At 41.4% G+C, this 19,338-nt stretch overlaps 1 protein-coding gene across 1 annotated transcript; it reads left to right on the top strand.

The window, feature by feature from the left end:
* Positions 1 to 4,849: 4,849 nt before the first annotated feature.
* On the top strand, positions 4,850 to 13,587 carry LOC101481538 (G-protein coupled receptor 37-like 1). Its single transcript, XM_004573244.4, has 4 exons — positions 4,850 to 6,190; positions 8,378 to 8,686; positions 9,218 to 9,586; positions 9,809 to 13,587. The coding sequence occupies exons 1-4, from the start codon at positions 5,486 to 5,488 to the stop codon at positions 9,980 to 9,982; spliced, it is 1,557 nt and encodes a 518-aa protein (XP_004573301.2). The 5' UTR covers positions 4,850 to 5,485; the 3' UTR covers positions 9,983 to 13,587.
* Positions 13,588 to 19,338: the final 5,751 nt, after the last annotated feature.

Below are 19,338 nucleotides of genomic sequence, written 5' to 3'. Positions count from 1 at the left end.
CAAAGTATACCTGGCAGTCCGAAGGAATTTAGCTCTAACTGGCAGTGTTCACGTGGGTGTCGAGTCACCTCCTCCAAAGGGTCTTAGCACAGCTGATGGACCAAACAGCAGAGGTGTGAAACAATGGCTCATTTCCAAATAAAGAGATTGCGAATGAAGTAAATCAGACACAATATCAGTACACTCTTTGTCTTCTGTACAAAACATTGAGCTGTAGTTGACAGACCACAGAAATCAAAACCTGAATGATGCACTGAAGCAATGATGAGCTGCACTTAGTTTATGGAAACAAAGAACAAAGAAACAACAGTAACTGAATATGAATCTTTAAATTTAAGTTAAAATCCCAAAAGCACATTGGGATTTTGAACACAGGTGGAAAAAGTTGGGCTTCCACAGAATCCTGAGGCTGCCAGAGGAGCATGGACTGGGCAGATGGATACGGTATCATTCCCATCAGGACTTGGGGAACAAACATCTGGGCTTTAAGATTCTCCAGAATGTTTCAGTGCGTGACAATCAGCCGGCGTCGTGCATCTTCATGATGAATGTGGTCTCTCCCCCTGAGGATGGACAGAACATATGGTGCTGGCGGTGCTGGTGGACAGGGACAGTGTATTAATTAGGACAGATTGTATGTTTTTTTAATATTTGAGGTCAGCTGCAGGATGCTTCACTCCAAGCCAAACATGACTGTCAGCCTGGGAGATTTAAATGGGATTTAAGGGAAAGGAGGAATTTCATGCTCCGTTATTTCACACCAACATTTTCCACCGACTTTCTCTCCCATATAAGGTTTGCATGTGTGTGTGTCCGCTGACCCGTGCTGCCCTCCATGTCTTTCCACTGGAGAGACTGACAGCCTTATATAGAGCTGCAGGAGCAGAGAGGACAAAGTAGGACAGCGAGTCCACATGCAGCTCCTGGACTCACCTGATGGCTGTCTCTGTGAGGACCTACGGCACCTACAGCCTGTCACAGTGCTGACTCCGCCTGTAGCTGGTTGAACTGGAGCAACCAGATGGTCAGTATGAAATGCTTTATTATTACTAATTATTACTATTACTGCCGCGCTCCTTTCAAAAGCAATCAGAGATGGTAGGTGTGTCTTTTCACAATCCATCACACTGAAGATGTTCCTGCATTGCCCTTAATCACATCGTCACAGTTTGAGGGTTCACACTCGGTTTCAGGGTTGTGGTTAGATTTAGGTTAGTGCGGAAGGCCTCAGAAGATCAAATATGTATATCAATAACATAATGAGAACATGTCACTGCACAATCATAATCTAGGACAATATGGCTTAATTCTATTTATTTCCATGGATTACCATTTTATAGAGACAGAGTGAGTCACACTCACACACAAAGAGTTTATTTAATCCACTAATCAGAAACTTTATATTCTAAATCATAAAGCAAGACAAATTCCTCCTAATACGCACATTAATCTAAAGGGGTTAAATAAATAAAGACCACAAGGCCTCCTGGATGAGAACGAAGACCTTCCAATCTTTGTGTATAACTCGCAGTGCTGGGTTTGACCTATGAACAGACTTCTTCAGAGAAACAAGCTTCTGTGGGAGAATCAAGTTTCATTTTTCTTTATCATCATTTGGCATCTAATCAAATTCCCATGTACTCCTAAAACTCGCGGGCAGTGGTGCTCAAACATTTACTGGCACGGTTCATATCAAAAGTTTAAACAATGTAATGCCCCATATCCCCAGTGAAACCAGTGAAACAAAATCCAAGATGATTTTCAGTGAAATGAATCGGTAGAAAACCAATAGCACAGGAGTAAACTCTTTCAGGCGTCGTCTTTCAACCATCCTTGCTTAATTAATCCAAATTCTTTCCCTGGTTGTTCACACCTGCACTGACTCACAGTCAGAGTTTAAACGGTCGTAAATGTTATTTATCTTCATTAGAGGGAATCAGTGAGAACTGCAGGAGGCTCTATCATAGGTGCAGACTGAATGTTGATCAGCACTCCAAGAACTGGAGGAGGTGTGTGTTAGTTGACTTAGCTAAGACGGAGCAATATCGACCTCTGATAGAAGAAAGCTGAACTGCAGGTTGTGGATAAACAATGAAACATCTCACGATCACAAATAAGATTTCCATACCTAGAATCTGATGCAGTGGACTATTCTGATTCTGCATCGCAATGAAAAAGAAATCTGTTCAAATGAATGCACAGAATCTATGTATCAAACCTCAGCTGAGCAGTTATTACCACAGATCAATACCACATGAGCCCAAAAGCCAGTAACTGATTTCCAACCAACTGGAGGAATCGGTCCGCCAGGACCTCCACTCCTGACCGCTGCCTGACTCACATTGCACCCGACCCCTACGGTGCCTCCTGTGGGTGGTGGGCCTGCAGGAAGATGGGCCCATATCCCTCTTTTGGGCTGTGCCCAGCCGGGCCCCATGAACTAAGGCCCGGCCAGCCGGAAAAGGGTGGAGTGCCCACTCCGGGTCAGGGACGAGATCCTGCGCCAAGTGGAGGAGTTTAATCAAATCAAATCAAAATTTATTTATATAGCACATATTAAAACAACAGTGTTGACCATAGTGCTTCACAGTCAATAAAAACACAAGACAGTTAAAACAAACAATAAAAGAGGACAACAAACAATAGGTAACAACGCAACAAGCTAAAACAGACAACTAGACAGAATCAAAAGCCAAAGTAAAAAAATAAGTTTTAAGACGTGATTTAAAAGACTGGATAGACTCGGCAGTGCGAATATAAACAGGGAGGTTGTTCCAGAGTCTGGGTGCCACGGATGCAAAGGCCCGGTCGCCTCTCGACTTCATTCGAGTCCTAGGTTGTGCTAGGAGCCTGTGGTTGGACGATCTAAGTGCTCTGTTGGGATTGTATGAATGGAGTAAATCAGAAAGATAACTGGGTGCTAAATTGTTCAAAATATTAAAAGTGAACAAAAGCATTTTAAAATCTATACAATATTTAACAGGGAGCCAATGTAATTTGGCTAAAATTGGAGTTATGTGTTCATGAATTCTCGTACCTGTTAAAAGACGCGCAGCTGCATTTTGAATTAACTGGAGCCGGCAAAGAGAGGAGTGTTGGAGGCCCGAGTAGAGGGAGTTACAGTAGTCCAATCTGGATGTAATAAATGCGTGGATAAGCTTTTCAAGGTCCTTTAAAGGAAGGAACGGCTTTGCTTTGGAAATCTGACGCAACTGGTAAAAGCTGTTTTTTACCACAGTGGACACCTGTTTCTCGAGTTTAAGTATCTCAGGGTCTTGTTCATAAGTGATGGGAGAAGGGAGCGGGAGATCGACAGATGGATTGGTACCGGTCTGTTGTGGTGAAGAGTGTAAAAGCAAAGCTCTCAATTTACCGGTCGATCTACGCCCCTACCATCACCTATCGTCACGAGCTGTGCGTAGTGACCGAAAGAACGAGATTGCGAATACAAGCGGCAGAAATGGGCTTCCTCTGAAGGGTGTCTGGCCTCTCCCTTAGAGATAGGGTGAGAAATTCAGCCATCCGGGAGGGGCTCAGAGTAGAGCAGCTGCTCCTCCACATCAAAAGGAGCCAGCTGAGGTGGTTCGGGCATCTGACAAGGATGCCTCCTGGGAGAGGTTTCCTGGGCATGTCCCACTAGGAAGAGGCCCCGGGGCAGACGCAGGACATGCTGGAGAGATTATATCTCTTGGCTGGCCTTGGAACGCCTTAGTGTTCCCCCGGATAAGCTGGAGGAGGGCTGGGGAGAGAGAGGTCTGGGCTTCTCTGCTTGGGCTGCTGCCCCCACGACCCGGCCCCGAATAAGTGGAAGAAAATGGATGGATGGATGTCTGTCCTGCTTGCATACATTTATGCTTTCTATTGATTTTTTTTAGATAATGTTTTTTTAAACTGAAAACAAGAACATAGTTTTGCCTACCTACACCTACTGAGTGCTGAAGTTGTAACTTTAGTTTTGGTTTTGTCATTTCTTACAGGACACACAGTTTACTCTTTCAGTGATCAAATCAAATGGGAAAATGCAGGGCTTACAATTAATAAATATATAATAACTGAAAATAAAATAAAGCATCATAAGATATTTAGTCTTATTAGAGAATACCTTTTTCATCCAGTTAAGTTAATATGTGCATGGACAGATGCACTTGTATGTTGTACGTACAATGGCTGTCATTGGGGAGATCACTCACAGCTAAGTCACTGTTTATAGGTGTGCACAGGTGACACGAGAGTATAGCCCTCCATAAAAACATGGCAGAGAAAGAATTTTACATTGAAATCAATGATAGCAGTAGAAGTACAACTTCCAGTAGAAAAAAATGTTTAGAAAACTTAAAAGTCAATTTTTAAAGACGTTTTCTATCAGATGACCAACTTAGACAATGCTGCAGAAGGACTGAACAAACACATATCCTGAAATGTTTTAAAATAGCTACTAGATGATAGCTGCTAGTCTAGATGAAATAATGGATGTATTAACTGGTGTAACTGTAACTGTAACTCTACCAGGTAAAAGAGAGAAGAAGAAAAAAACGCTTTAGCAGGATAGAAAGTGTCATTATAGAATCATACAGTCAGTCTTTGATGATATTGCTAAGTTTAGACAAGTACAAACTCAAAAAGAGAAGCAGTTTCATCAACACTCTTTCTCAGTCAACTCACCTGCTTCCCAAGTACACCCACCACCACCAGGGGGCAGCAGAACTGAGAATTTGTTAAAAATGCGTGTGTGAGAGAAGGTGAGAGACAAAAACAGCAAAAGAAAGTATGCGTGCATGATCGTGCAGACAAATGTGTGTATTTGTGTGTGTGCCAGCCTTGTTTGTATGCTTGTGTGTCCCGACAAAGGCTCCATCCAGCCGTGCTGCAGAGGGCTGCTCGTTCCCAGAGATCCTCAGAGCTCCAGGACGCCCAGTCTCTGCGCTGCCTGCAGCCAAGACACAGCAGCCCAGACACGGACACACACCCTGCTGCTGCCCCCACCATCCCGCTTCTCCTGGAGCCTCAACACCTGTTTGGATTATTAATGGATGGGAAAAACAGAGGGAAGTTTTAAAGTGAGTAAAGTGGGGGTGTTTGCAGTTTGAAGAGAAGAGATAACAGAGGACCCCTCTATCCTGGACCTCAAACTTGTAGAAAAACTGACTGGCTATCTTCAGAAACAGGCTTTTTCTATAACTGGAAATATTTTTAAACTGGGCAGAGTTTTATGAAACAATTTCAAAGTAATCTTAGCATTCCTTTTTAGTTGATTTTTGACCCCCGTCCCCCCACACGCAATTTTATGGATTTCTGGACTTGCTCAATCTAATTGAAATTTATTGGAAACTTTGCCAACATACAAATTGTTGTTTTCAGTGGATTGGAAATTTCTGGGAACATTTCTGGATTTTTACTGAATTATTTACAGATTTCGTAGCAACAGGTAGTCCTGAACTCTTCTGGTTTGAGTTTAAAAGGAAACTGTCATATTAAGTTTTGCATCATGGCTCTGTCAGTCGGTCTGTGGCTGTGTCTGTATCTGCTGCTGCTGCTTACTGATGCAAAGAGTGTTGGGCAACATGACGGGCAGCACAGCAATAATGATAAACCTTCCTCCCCTGTCGAACCAAAGCCCCTTTGGATTGGCAAACCGGTCAAAACCCAGGATGAATCTTACGTCCTTGACAAGAGCCTCCCCCAAACCGAGGTGCTGGACCTGGACCTTGACCGTAACCGCCGCCAAGCCCGTGGTGCGGATGAGGAGGAGCAACAGTCCACCTTTGGTGATTCCTTTGAAAATGAATGGGTTACAGCGCCTCAAGTTACTGAGTTCAGCAATAAAACGACTACAGTGGCAGGAAAGGTTCATGAAGATGATAACCTCCACACAAACAGCTCCAACACTGACCATGATGCTCCAGGACTTTTCAACCCCTTTTACCCCCTGATGGAGGGCTCATATGCAGCCTACGCCATCCTCTTCCTGGCCGGCCTGGTGCTGGCAGTGGGCGTAGTAGGAAACATGGCAGTCATGTGCATTGTCTGGAACAACTATTACATGAGGTCAGCCTGGAACTACCTACTGGCCAGCATGGCATTTTGGGACTTCCTAGTTCTGGTTCTGTGCCTTCCAGTGGTGGTCCTCAACCAGCTATCCCATAGGAGGATCCTGGGTGACATCACCTGTCGCATGGTGCCTTATATGGAGGTGGGTGTGGCTTATGTTAAAAAAGCAGGAAGTCAGTGTAACAACATAATTTGTTTTTCTTTTTTTTGTCCTATGAAGTCTTAAAGGAGTATACATCTGCTGTTGGACAGCTGACTGTACAAATACAAATGTGAAGCAGAAATTTTACCCAAACTGCTGATGTAGAAAACATCAGCAGATCCAAAGATTAAGATTTCCTTTACAACTACTTGTGTAAAATGACAACAAATATAAAAAAAACTTTCCAAAATTACAGGCATGTGCTAGTTCTGTAATAATCAATATAATAGCGGCAACTGACCTCAATTTTATTGTTTTACATTTCTAATCTTAATGAGACTAACAGCTGTAGATAGTATTAAAGAAGAAATGATGATTAATTCAATTCAATTTAATTGATATAGCGCCAAATCACAACAACAGTCACCTCAAGGTGCTTTATATTGTAAGGTAGAGCCTACAATAATGCATACAGAGAAAAAAAAACAACAATCATATGAGCCCCTATGAGCACTTTGGCGACAGTGGGAAGGAAAAACTCCCTTTAAACAGGAAGAAACCTCCACCAGAACCAGACTCAAGAAAACACTCAATGCATCATGGGAATCCCCGGCAGCCTACACCTATTGCAGCATAACTAAAGGAGGATTCAGGGTCACCTGGTCCAGCCCTAACTATATGCTTTAGCAAAAAGGAAAGTTTGAAGCCTAATCTTGAAAGTAGAGATAGTGTCTGTCTCCCGAATCCAAACTGGAAGCTGGTTCCATAGAAGAGGGGCCTGAAAACTGAAGGCTCTGCCTCCCATTCTACTTTTAAATACTCTAGGAACAACAAGTAGGCCTGCAGAGCGAGAGCGAAGTGTTGTAATAGGGTGATATGGTACTACAAGGTCATTAAGATAAGATGGGGCCTGATTATTTAAGACCTTGTATGTGATTCATGTTTTTATGTTATTTTGTTACTGATTGTCCAAAATGTAAGTCTGTTACTAGATTAGTTTACTGGCAGCTTTATTAGTAAACTAATTAAAGATGGTGCTGCAGGACAGCCACACTGAAATGTGCTCGCTGGCTCTTTGAAATACCCAAACAACTGCATATTACATATATTACACTACTAGAGTATCAGTTTTTTGGTCCATCACACAGAAAATGGTTGGAATGGTCATAGGAAACAGTGTGGTTAAGATTTGCTCTACAACTTCCTGCTACAGCTTGCAGTTAAACAAAAAAAAACTTGGAGATGAAAATGTGTTTGTATGATTAAGTGCCTTCCTATGGCCGACACTGCCGGCTCTCTGTCCATCGTCTATAGAATCAAGCAGCTTTGGAGGTACTGATTGCTGTTGTAGGTATACTCATTGTTCAAATCTATGCTACTCACATCACAGAGGCACAGAGATGCCATTGTGTTTCCATCTGACACTCACATTTACATCTATGGGCAGTTTAACATCACCAATTGACCCCAATAACTGCATGTCTTTGGACTGTGGGAGGAAGCCAGAGTACCCGAAGAGAACCACCGCAAACATGGGGAGAACATGCAAACTACACACAGATATATGAACTGTTAATACATTATGATATATTAACAGTATAACATTAACAAAAAGACTATTTTGTATAGAAGCATATGGGAAAACAATCCTCAGCTGTCTTACACTTTGACCTCAGTAAACATTTTCCATATGACTTAATGGGGTCTATTGACAATTCCAGGGTGACTAAATAAAACAGAATACTGATGCTGTTCATTATGATCAGTGTTAGATTTAAAAGAGATGATCTGTTGGTTATGCTCCACGAGAAGTCATTAGCCACTGAGCATGCATTGTCCTCTGTTTCAACATTAGGCCCAGTTAGCTTGTTTGCAAAGCACCAGGATGGAGACAATCAAAACGCTCAGCTTGAGGCTTCATAGCCTATTGGTGATGTCATAGTAACCATGCCTCTCATCATATATATTTATGATATGGACTTGAACATGTGACATACTGAATCTTTTTCATCAGGTGAGCTACGTGAGATAAGGTAATAGACTGATTTCAGAAATAGCAACATGAACTCAATAAAAGAGGATTTAGCAGTTTTACTGTAAACTGTTTAACTTTTTGGCACAGTTACCTTCTCTGATGAGAATGGCCACATTGACTTACTGCTGTTGTTACCCTCCTCTTCCCTGCAGGTTGTGTCTCTGGGCATCACCTCCTTCACTTTGTGTGCTCTGGGTATCGATCGTTTCCACGCCGCCACCTCGTCCTCCCAGCCAAAGGCTCGGCGGGTGGAGCGCTGTCGCTCAGTGCTGATGAAGATGGTGCTGGTGTGGCTCTCAGCTCTGCTGCTGTCCAGCCCTGAAATCTTCCTATGGCAGCTCAGCCAGGCCGTGTCTCCATCCACCGGCCGGCTGGTCGACTCTTGCACCATCACGCCCTCCTCTCCTCTGTCCCTCTACCTGCCTGATTCCCTTCACTCCCTGCTGCTCAGGTATCACCAGGTGAGACCAAAGCAGACGTACGCACTGAACTGACCAACACATAGTATCCGTGTGTTGATTAGGTGACACGGAACATGTAAATCTGGACCTAGAGCGTATATAATGGTGCTTCTCTCTTTAACTGGTGGCCGTCCACATGTTGTGTACACTAGCACTGAAGAAATGGACACCAGTTGGACACCGTCAAAAGAGCACCAGTAGGAGCTCAAATGAAAGTAAAAAAAATGAAGCATTTCTGTTTGTTTTCTGGTTTATTGAATTAATGAGTAAGGATTTAGTAAGGACAGAGATATCACGGGTTTGTCTCAGAGGAGCAGCTTCATCACACAGGTTGGCTCAGAGGTCATAAATGAAACCACATTTAGTTTTCTGTCCAGAACATTTTAGGTAAAAGCAGAAAGATCTGAGTTCCTGAAAGGGCAATTTAGCTGTGGAGAAAAGCTGTTGTGGCTTTTTTTTGCCCAGACAAAAGCAGAATGTTCCCAAAGTTCTCCTCCTTCAGCTCTTACTGTTTTAACCTCTGTGCTTCAGGGTCGTATGTGGTGGTGTTTTGGCTGCTACTTCTGCCTCCCTGTCCTCTTCACCATCCTTTGCCAAATGGCCACCCGGAATGTCAACAGCGACTCCAGCGCCACCCAAAAGCAGCGTAACCTCGACGAACGCTCCAACCAGAAGCGTCAACAACACCAAACCTTGGAGCGACAGCTGAACTGCACTCTACTAGCTCTAGCTGTTGTGTATGGCGTGTGTGCTCTCCCCGAGCATGTCTGCAACATCACGCTGGCCTACACGCACATCACCATCTCCGAAGACACTGCCACCATGCTGGTGCTGTTACATCACTTCCTGTTGTTCTTCAAGTCATCAGTGACGCCGGTGCTGCTGCTGTGCCTGTGTAAGGTAGGTTGCCACCGAGCTACAAGGTGTTTTCTCAAAGACGTCTGTACAACTGAAGCCTTTTTCCAAGCAGAGAATTCACCACCTGCTGTCCACTACCCATTTAGAGAAATGGCAGATGGTTGAAAAGGTTGAATTCCTTGCATATTGGTCCTCTGGAGTATTGTGTTTGATTTTGTGCGTTTAGTTGTCACTTACCAAAGCTGTGCATCGTCTGCATTTCAGGCTCTTGGCCAAGCCTTCATGGACTGCTGCTGCTGCTGCTGTCAGGAGTGTCAGCCAACCGGAGCCCAAGGCTCTCCAGAACCTCCCCAGGTCAAACTCAAGGGGGCCAATGAGACGTCCATCTTCTTTGATAAGGCTAAAGACACGTCAGCCATTTTGTCCATCTCTAGCTAGAGCAACAAGTCTGTCTCTGATTGTAGATCATCTCTTCTTCTCTTAGTCTTTCCTCCTTTGCTCCTTTCTACAACATTACCTGTATACCCATCGTCTCCTTCTACACGTTCTTTCCATTTTTCCCTATTTTGAAAATATTTTTCAACTTTCTGTCTGTTCTCTTCTCTTCTACCGGAATATCGTTTGTATGATACTCCCATGTGGACTCAGAGTTACCCCCTTCAGCTTCCTGTCAGTGCAGGAAGTAATGTTTAATCTGTAGCAAGATTAGAAGAAGATGGTGTACTTGCACAACCAGTTGTTATAAATGCAGGAGCCTGTTTCAGGACTCTGAAAGAACTCATCTCTCTGGCCTCCTGCTGCACAATATATGGAAATGTCTTGAAAGTCTTCCTTGGTTACGCTCCTTAGATCGATGCTGTGAGGCTCGAGTTCGTTGTGTTTTTTTGGAACATTAATTTAAACTCATTTATATGCAACATTAGTTTGGTGCAAAGCATAGAAGTTTCTTGCTGTCATAAGAGGTGAACTGGGCTGAGCATAAATTTGAAATTAGTATGACATTTTAATATAAACATTTGATCTGCTTAAATATAAAATGAAAAACTTCTGGAACTGATTGAACTGAAACATTTCATTGACACAGACCAGCCTGAAACAGCTTCACATTAGTTAAACAAATGTAGCTGTTGAGGCAGAAATAATCCTGTGAAATCCTTTCCTGTAAAATGGGATACAAGTTATCCTGGTCACTGCATTTTACTTTTTCTTTAACAACAGTTTCTGGCTATGAACTAGTTTGTGTTTGCATGTTAGTTTCTCCAGTGGAAAAATAATGCTAATGTACAGAGGGTTAACTTTAGCTTCCCAAATTTAATTTAGAGTGCACTCACACCTGCACTTTTTAATGCAGTTAAATCTGATTCTCAATATGAATTATCTGGGTGTGACTACAGTGATGAACAAACACAACAAGGACCTTTACAGGTGGTTTTATCCTGGTCCCAAACAAACTTTGGAACAGTTCGTTTATGGGTGGGATGATGAGCGGCTCATATTCACATAACTTTGCTCTTTGTGTACAGAGTAAGTGTTTAAAAATGCTTTTAGAAATGTTTGAACGTTTCAACCAAAAGTAAATAAGTTTAGACCTTAAAACTATTTTTCTTTGAAAACCAGAAAATTCCAAGAACTTTGATGGAAATCAATGGAAATTCCTAAAAGTTGACAACAAACATTTACCATTTATCTTGAGAGTTTTTGCTTCTACATTTTTGCATCATCTACAATTTAAAGAAAGGGTTCAGGTTAGATTATTTCTGCCTCTAGTGCAGTGCTGCCTTTCAGCAATGTTTGCAGCATCTGTTCAGCAACAACCAGGGAAGAATTTTATTGAACTGTGCAGCTCATATATGCATAATATGCACTTGTGGAAGGAAAATCAGGATGTGTTTAAAGTTATTTCTATGGGTTCTGTTTTGGGAAAGGATGTGGTGCTTCGTGAGGCCACAAACCCATCCTGAAGCAATAAGATGAAGAAAGTGGTGAAACGAGGAGGATATCTGAAGAGTTTTTGAACAGGACTCTCACCCTCTCAATACTGAGGTGCTCTGTTTGTACAGGAGGTTCTGCTGTGTAGTTTTAAGAGATGTAATCTGTATTTAACACAGTGCTTTCACTCAGACCGTCAATCTCAAACAACTAGAACAAAAGAAGAAAGAGAACCATGAATGTAGCTTATTTTTAATGCTAGATGTGTAACTAATTACATATTTGTATGGCAGGAAATGAGTTATTAGTTTTTTGTATGTCACAAGAATGCATTTGTAATATCTGATGTCACCATGATGAATTTCTGACCATTGGCTCAGCAGATGGTGCCTTATTGTTTCCCTGCCCAGAGCCCTGACTGTAAAAGCCCTTTTCCACTAATACCCAGTCGACTCGACTCGGTTTTTGGTTATTTTCCATTACAATTGGGTACTCCCTAGTGTGCGTAGGGTCTGTATAGCAATGCAGTCCCGTGATGACACTTGGATGTGAAACAAACAGGGTGTTGGGGCGATGGTATACCTGCTGCTCAGTTTAAAAGTTGTTGTCAGACTCCGGGACCACGGTGTTGTTTTCTGTGGAGCCGTTTCCCTCGTTGCTGGGTTTCAAAAATGGCTGGGTTTCACTCTCGTGACTCACTGAGTGATGGCATTGACTAGCCAATTGGTGGGGTACAGTCTGTTGACATCACGTTTTTTGGATTGGACTTGGAACGGCAGCCAAGTAGATACTAAAAAATACCTGGTACCTGTTAATACCACACGCCAGGGGAAACCCTAAACACCGAGTGAAACTGAACCGAGCAGATCCATACTAGTGGAAAAGGGCTCTAAGTGCCAGTAAAAACTAGTCATACTAACTTTGCAAAATGTTGACTGCCTTATTTTAAGATTTGCAGAACAGCCTTTAAACAAGTGCTTTTTAGTCACTATTTCAAATCTGCAAATTAAACCTGGAGGGGGAAAAAAAGATCTGCTCTGCTACAACTCACAATTGTTGACACCGATGATGTTAATCAAGTTGACTTTGTGGTAACAAGGTCTAATATGTGGTAAAAAGATGTTACTACACATTTGATATGGAAGAAATTACCATGGCCGCACAGATGAGTTGGAGAGTCATTGAAACCTTGTAGGAAGAAGTATAAAGAAGTATACTACACTCTGCTTGGGTCTAAATGACGTAAAGTTGTCTTCAGATACAGAGTGGGAGAAGCTCTACATGCCACTTTTTGTCTGTGATTTCATGGACTCATGTGTCCATGTCTGTAACAGAGTATAACTCCATCTGTGGAGTGCAGCTAGGCAGGTGGTGATAATGTTTTGACTCCTCAGTAGTATGACTGCTATTGGATTGGTACCAAAACTATGTTACAGAGAGTTTCGAACTCAACATTTAAATTGCTAAAAGCTGACAGCTTGTTTCAATACCTCGGTCCAAGCTCTGGAATTTGATATTTGGTGCCATAATTTTGTGTTATCTGTTAGAACAGAAGAGAAATGTGGATGAACATTAGAAACAAAGGTAGAAACTGTTGCACCACATCAAAAATTGAAATGATAAAGTTAGATAAAGTGAAAGATTAAATACCATTTATACTTCTTTTTGGTCTTTTCCGTGTCGTTGTGCTACTGATGAGCAGTTGTTGGAGTCGTGTTGTTTTGATAAATGAAAAAGAAAGTTTTGGATTCACCAAGGGTTGGCTAAGCAACGAGAGGATGATGAAATTCAGCTGCATCCAGGAGTTTAAACGTTACCGTGGTCGTTGCAAGAAATTATTTGAGTTGTACTTTATGTTTGTTAGAGAGAATCTAAATCTACACTTAGTTTGTTCTTGTGATGCCATGAAATGGAGACTGGAATCCTTTCACAATAAGCAACTTTACCAATAGAAACTCACAGGTTTGCTTCCTGCAGCCACCTGCATGTAAATTAGAATTTCTTCTGGAAATTTCTCTGTATCATTGCAGGGTCTTTAACTTACAATATAAAGCTCCTTGAGGTGACTGTTGTCGTGATTTGGTGTTATATAAATAAAACTGAATTGAAAAATTCCTCAAGTCTGTTTCATGAATCTGTAAAATACAACTTTACCAACAGCAGGTGGAACAACAGTTATGCTACAAGAGTTTATCTCTCACAGTTTGTTTGAACTTTTGAATCCGTGCAGCTGGAAAGCAAAGTCTGGTAATTTAGCCAGTGCTTTTTAAATATGTCACACTATAGGAAACAGACTAAAACACCACCTGGTGGGTGCTGCAGGTTTCTTTTTGGAGTGACAGCACCACCACTTGTTCTTTCATAGACTCATTCTTCATGTTGCAAAAATAAATGTGATTTTCCATATTGACTTCTCTTCATTTGACATAATATATCTAACCAAAACCACAAAAACGTAAACTTTAAACTGCTGTAGATTGTGTTTTATATCAGCGGTCCCCAACCTCCGGGCCTCGGACCGGTACCGGTCCGTGAGTCGTTTGGTACCGGGCCGCGAGAGTTGAGGCTCAGGTGTGAAATGTATAGTTTTCAGGGTTTTTATCTGTTTCCAGCGTTATTTTGTTATCGTTTTTATCGTTAACTCGGTTTTCCTGGGTCTTTTCACGTGTGCTATGAATAAATTTTCTTTTTTTCGGTACCGGTACTAGTTTTATTTTGTTGTATTTATCCGCGACACCTTAAAGGCCGGTCCGTGAAAATATTATCGGGCATAAACCGGTCCGTGGCGCAAAAAAGGTTGGAGACCGCTGCTTTATATTATACAAGGTTTGCTGTCCCGTAAACTCAATAAGATGAGGCATAGAGCAATTAAATAAGTGTGAACACACTGGAGAAACTGTAAGATCTGGGAACAAGTGGAAAGACAACATTACTGCTGACAGGGCAACAAAGCTTTTAAAACAGGACTTTACAAAATACAAATGTACTGTTCTTCCCCTGCTGTATGTTGCAGGACCTTCCTGAGAAGGTCCTGAGAACTACAACTATAAGGTCCTGAGAAGATTAAAAAGAGAGAGGTGGTTTCCAGAGCCTCGTCCAGCAGCTGAAAATCCATCTTGTTGTTTCCACAGTTGTCAGAAAGCCTGTTTGAGGTCCTTCTCACTTCCCTTTTTAACCGTGTCCTTTTTGTTGCAACATGCTGTTGGTTCCACAGACCCTGACTGGTCGAGGTGTTTTTTTGTGATGCTAAATTTCAGAAACATCAACTTACATGTAATATTCACAGGTCTGTTGAAGATCACGGCTGTAGAATTCTTAAATTTAGCGTTCAGTCAGTGAACCTGTTTTTCATTCTTGTTGGGATTCAACAGCTGTTTTAAAATTTCAACACTGAAAAAAACTCAAGTCCTTCTAAGTTTAGGATTTTCTTTTAACTAAACATTAAAATTTATACAATGTGAAGCAAATAAAAGCAACAAATCCCATATATGCGCTGGAACAGCCAAATAATCAAGTAAAAAGTGAAATGACTCATCACTTTAGCTCAAATTAGTAATACATTTATGTATGTGTCAAATCATTTATGCATTCTTTGATTGGTTTTCATAGAAAATCTTCGTATTTTGGTAAATATAAATGAATGAAACAGGTATGAATTTCACTCTGTGGAGAATTTAAAGGTCCTAATTGTAGCTTCTTGGTTCCTCTCTGAGTTCTTGGTTTGAGGATCTCATTAAAGCTTTTAAAGCATTTGTCCAACATGCTGTTTTAAATGGAGTACAGGGATCCTCTCTCTGAGAAGAGTCTAATAGTGAGGAGGATTTTCCTTCAGCAGAGCCGCTGCTGCTCTGCATGTCAATGACCTCACTACTGTCCTGTCTCCATGGGATACAAGCCCAAATTCTCCCTCACACACACACACACACACACACACACACACACACACACACACACACACAGTTCTGTTAATCTCGAAACTCAAACTTTTGTAATCTGTGTGAGCGTCTTTCCTGCCCTGTCTTTGCCTGGTTACTCCGAGCAACCAATGAAGGTTATTTAAAAATGTAAACGTCCTGTAGACGGACAAACGGACACAAAGACGGAGGATAAAACCCCACCAAAATAGGCTATATGTAAGGACACACATCATCCATAGTGATCTAATCAACCCAACTGATGGATTATCACCACCAATTAATAATTTTCATTACAAAAGAAGCTGTAATTTTTAAAATATATTTTGTTTTTTCAAGGCTTCTTAAAGTTGGATTAAATATTGGCTGTGAACTCTATTTAATATGTAAAGGGGGAATGCTTCTAAAAAAATAAGAGTTCATCACATGTATGTGTAAATTACAAAACTGTCGATTAGGATCGTAAGCACCCAATCCAGCTTTCTGAGTCAGGACTGGACCAATATCTGATCCAATAAAAAGGAGACTTGAGGTGCTGAACTTTATGTAATTTGGTACGTTTATGTAATTTGAGCGCCTCTAAAATCTGCTTATGAATCGTGGATGAAAGAGTGGAACGAGGTGGAGAAACAGGGAGAGTGAGAGAGAGACTGAGTCAGAGTTGGAGGAACAGAGTGTTTCAGGAGGCTGGAGATGTTGTTCTCATTAGCAGTGATGAGAGCTCGCCCCTGTGATCCAAACTGGTGAACAAACCGCCTCTGTTCACTAATGAACGCACACACAGGGGCGACTAGACCTCCATTGGTCATGCGAAAGTGTCACTGGGACAGACTGGATGGGAACCAACTACTGGCTGCAGTTGCATAACAGGAAGGTCACAGGTTCGAGCCCCACATCGGTAGTCGAGGTTGGTGCGTCTTTACTGCTACATTTCTAAATGCAGTTTATAGCCTCTTTTTCTTTTATATGATTAAACTAAAGTTTGGGATTTCATGACTGTAACCTCATGTTTACAGTTTTAGTTGTAATGTAAAAACTTTTCTATTGTTTTAGCAGCACAATGGTGGACAAGCCGAGACAATAATACTCTTACATGTGTATTATGATTAGCCTGCCATCAGTTTAATAACTGTTAGTATTTTTCAAAGAAAGCACAGAAAAACAAACAAACTAAGATTAGCAGTAAAATGTAAAGATTATGTCATTATAAATAATACATCTTTGGGTTTTGGAAGAATTAACACAAAACATAAGTAAATAAATACGAGTGGAAAAGAATATCTAAGACTTTTACGTTTTTTTTAAACATTTAATGACATTAGCACCCATCCGACCACCAGGGACAAATACCGATTTCTGCACATCTTCATGAGGTAATCTGGTTTTTGATCATAAATTATTATCTTTTTTGCCAATGCTTATTTTCTGTTTGTATTATGTGTCATAATAGTAATGCTAACAATTACTATGATCATTTATTATTTCCAAGGTGCTTGAGAAGGTTGTGGCAGCACAGTTAATTGATTACTTAGAGACTAATCAGCTCATTCATCCAATGCAGTTCGGTTTTAGACCAAAATTTTCCACAGAAATGGCAAATTGCTATTTCGTTGAAAATATTAAGTGTAATCTGGATAATGGTAATGTTGTGGGTGCAGTGTTCCTTGACCTAAAAAAGGCTTTTGACACTGTCAGCCATGACATACTTCTTTCCGAGTTGATAAAATTTGACTTTTCAAAGCAGGCAGTTGATTGGTTTGAGTCTCATCTTCACAAAAGAGAGCAGTGTGTGAGGGTTGATAAAGAAAAGTCGTCCATGTTGGAAAACAGAATGGGTTTTCCCCAAGGATCTGTTCTTGTCCCATTGCTGTTTAGTTTGTTTATAAATGATTTGCCTGCCAGTTGTCCAAAAGCTAACTGCCAAATTTGTGCAGATGATGCAGTTATACACGTACCAGCTAAGTCACCTGGCGAGGCAGCAGACACCTTAACGCAGGGGTAGGCAACTCCAGGCCTCGAGTGCCGGTGTCCTGGAGGTTTTAGATGTGTCCATGATCCATCACAGCTGATTTAAAGGGCTAAATGGCTCCTCAGCATTTCTTGAAGTTCTCCAGAGGCCTGGTAATGAACTAATCATTTGATTCAGGTGTGTTAACCCAGGGTGCGATCTGAAACCTGCAGGACACCGGCCCTCGAGGCCTGGAGTTGCCTACCCCTGCCTTAACGGCACATCTAAATGATGTCTAACAATGGCTGGAACATAATCATCTTGTATTGAATTAAGTTTCTCTGTCATTTTTCATACTGTATGACAGTTTGGACCCAAGCAGCACCATCTACACTTCAGCCTGTGGTGTCCTTATATAACCAATCTTTAAAAATAATGGATAAAATAAAATGTATCTGTTTTGATTGTAAGCCCAACAAAGGACAATTGTTGAAAATTAGCAATAGCTATAAACGTATGTGTGTTACATCAGTTTCATGTTTTGTACTTGGACTATGTTAAACTGCACTGTCCCTTTAAAATAAATAAATTCAAATTCAAACTGCTTTAAACACAGATCCTAAGGATAAAACTCATCGGGAGACCTTGACCCCACAAATCATGTCAACACACCCAACTGTACAGTGTTAAAAAACTATGGCTAGTTTCCTTCTTTATAACAGCTGTGGGAGGTTTCCTGTATCGCACTCATCTGGATGATAGCGTTGGGAATTACTTCTCTTTGGTTGCCAGATGTTGAGATGCAGAGTTTTAGCAGATCAGTGTCTGCTGGGCTCAGCTCCACCAAACTGGACCTCTCAACTGTGCTAGCACTGTTGGGGCCTTTTGCACACACACACACACACACACACACACACACACACACACACACACACACACACACACACACACACACACACACACACACACACACACACACACACACACACACACACACACACACACACACACCTGGTACTTTATATCTTAATGTTTAGTCTTCTAATCCAAAAACAAAGGCTCCCATTAGCTTGGCCACATTTACTTTAAATGAATCCAAACCAAAACAACAAAATTCATCAGTCCATTGAAGGCGTCTAATCTTGTGGTGTCAGAAAAGATGCTACTGTGTTTCGTGAGCATAAAATTATTTACAAAGTAAAAACCTAAGCAGATGTTTGACACTAGTAACGCAGGGTTAAAAATGGTCCAAAGCATTTTTAAAACCTGGAAGGATGCAGTGAACCATCACATGCCAGAATCTTCAGTAAACGTTTGAGGAAAATCAGACGATAACAAATCAACAGTAGAACTCACAGCTCTGTCTCAAAGTGAAAACAAAAGCATTTTCACACATAATGTGACAAAGAATGGCTAATGATAAAAAAAGATGGCTTCGACTTGTCAGAAAGACTGAACTCTGGAGTAATTCAGAAGGGTCACCAGGTCTGATGATTTACTCTCTTCCAGAGTGATGGGCATCCTTGGATAAGAAGAAGAAACACTGATGAAGTGATGCATCTATCACAGCTAGTAATATATCAGTTTTTTTACACAGTGACTGGCCACCAGTCGACAGAGTAACCGTAACCCTGCTGACAATCTTTCAGACGCGCTGCAGAAGCTTGAAGCAGTGATCTGACCCCTGCTATTATCAATACAAGCTCTCAGTGAAAAATGAAAGAAACACTGGACAGAATTAAATATTGTGACATTGCATGAGCTTATTTAAACAATGCCAACATGAATGCATGCCAATAAAATATCAATGCTTTTTTTTCTGGCCCAGCAGTGTATACGGCTTATGATAAAGCTCTGAGCCCTCACAGTGGACCTTTTAAACAGCATAAACATAAGTGTTTGCAGCAGAATTCAGAAGCTCCACATGATAGGACAAATGTCCTGCAGTTCATTATTGGTCACTAATCACTCTCAGGTATTGAGCTGACTCATAAATTTAGAGT

Source organism: Maylandia zebra, linkage group LG20 (genome assembly GCF_041146795.1).
Source record: "Maylandia zebra isolate NMK-2024a linkage group LG20, Mzebra_GT3a, whole genome shotgun sequence".
NCBI classification, from domain to species: Eukaryota; Metazoa; Chordata; class Actinopteri; order Cichliformes; family Cichlidae; genus Maylandia; species Maylandia zebra.
The sequence above is the reverse complement of the archived record's forward strand: the minus strand, read 5'-3'. Positions and strand labels throughout refer to the sequence as shown.

Bases quoted from the DNA above. Each gene is read 5' to 3' on its own strand.
- LOC101481538 (XM_004573244.4), top strand. From the start codon at position 5,486: ATGGCTCTGTCAGTCGGTCTGTGGCTGTGTCTGTATCTGCTGCTGCTG. The intron at 8,687-9,217 runs GTGAGACCAAAG...TCTGTGCTTCAG, and splicing joins TGCTGCTCAGGTATCACCAG to GGTCGTATGTGGTGGTGTTT. The intron at 9,587-9,808 runs GTAGGTTGCCAC...TCTGCATTTCAG, and splicing joins TGCTGCTGTGCCTGTGTAAG to GCTCTTGGCCAAGCCTTCAT.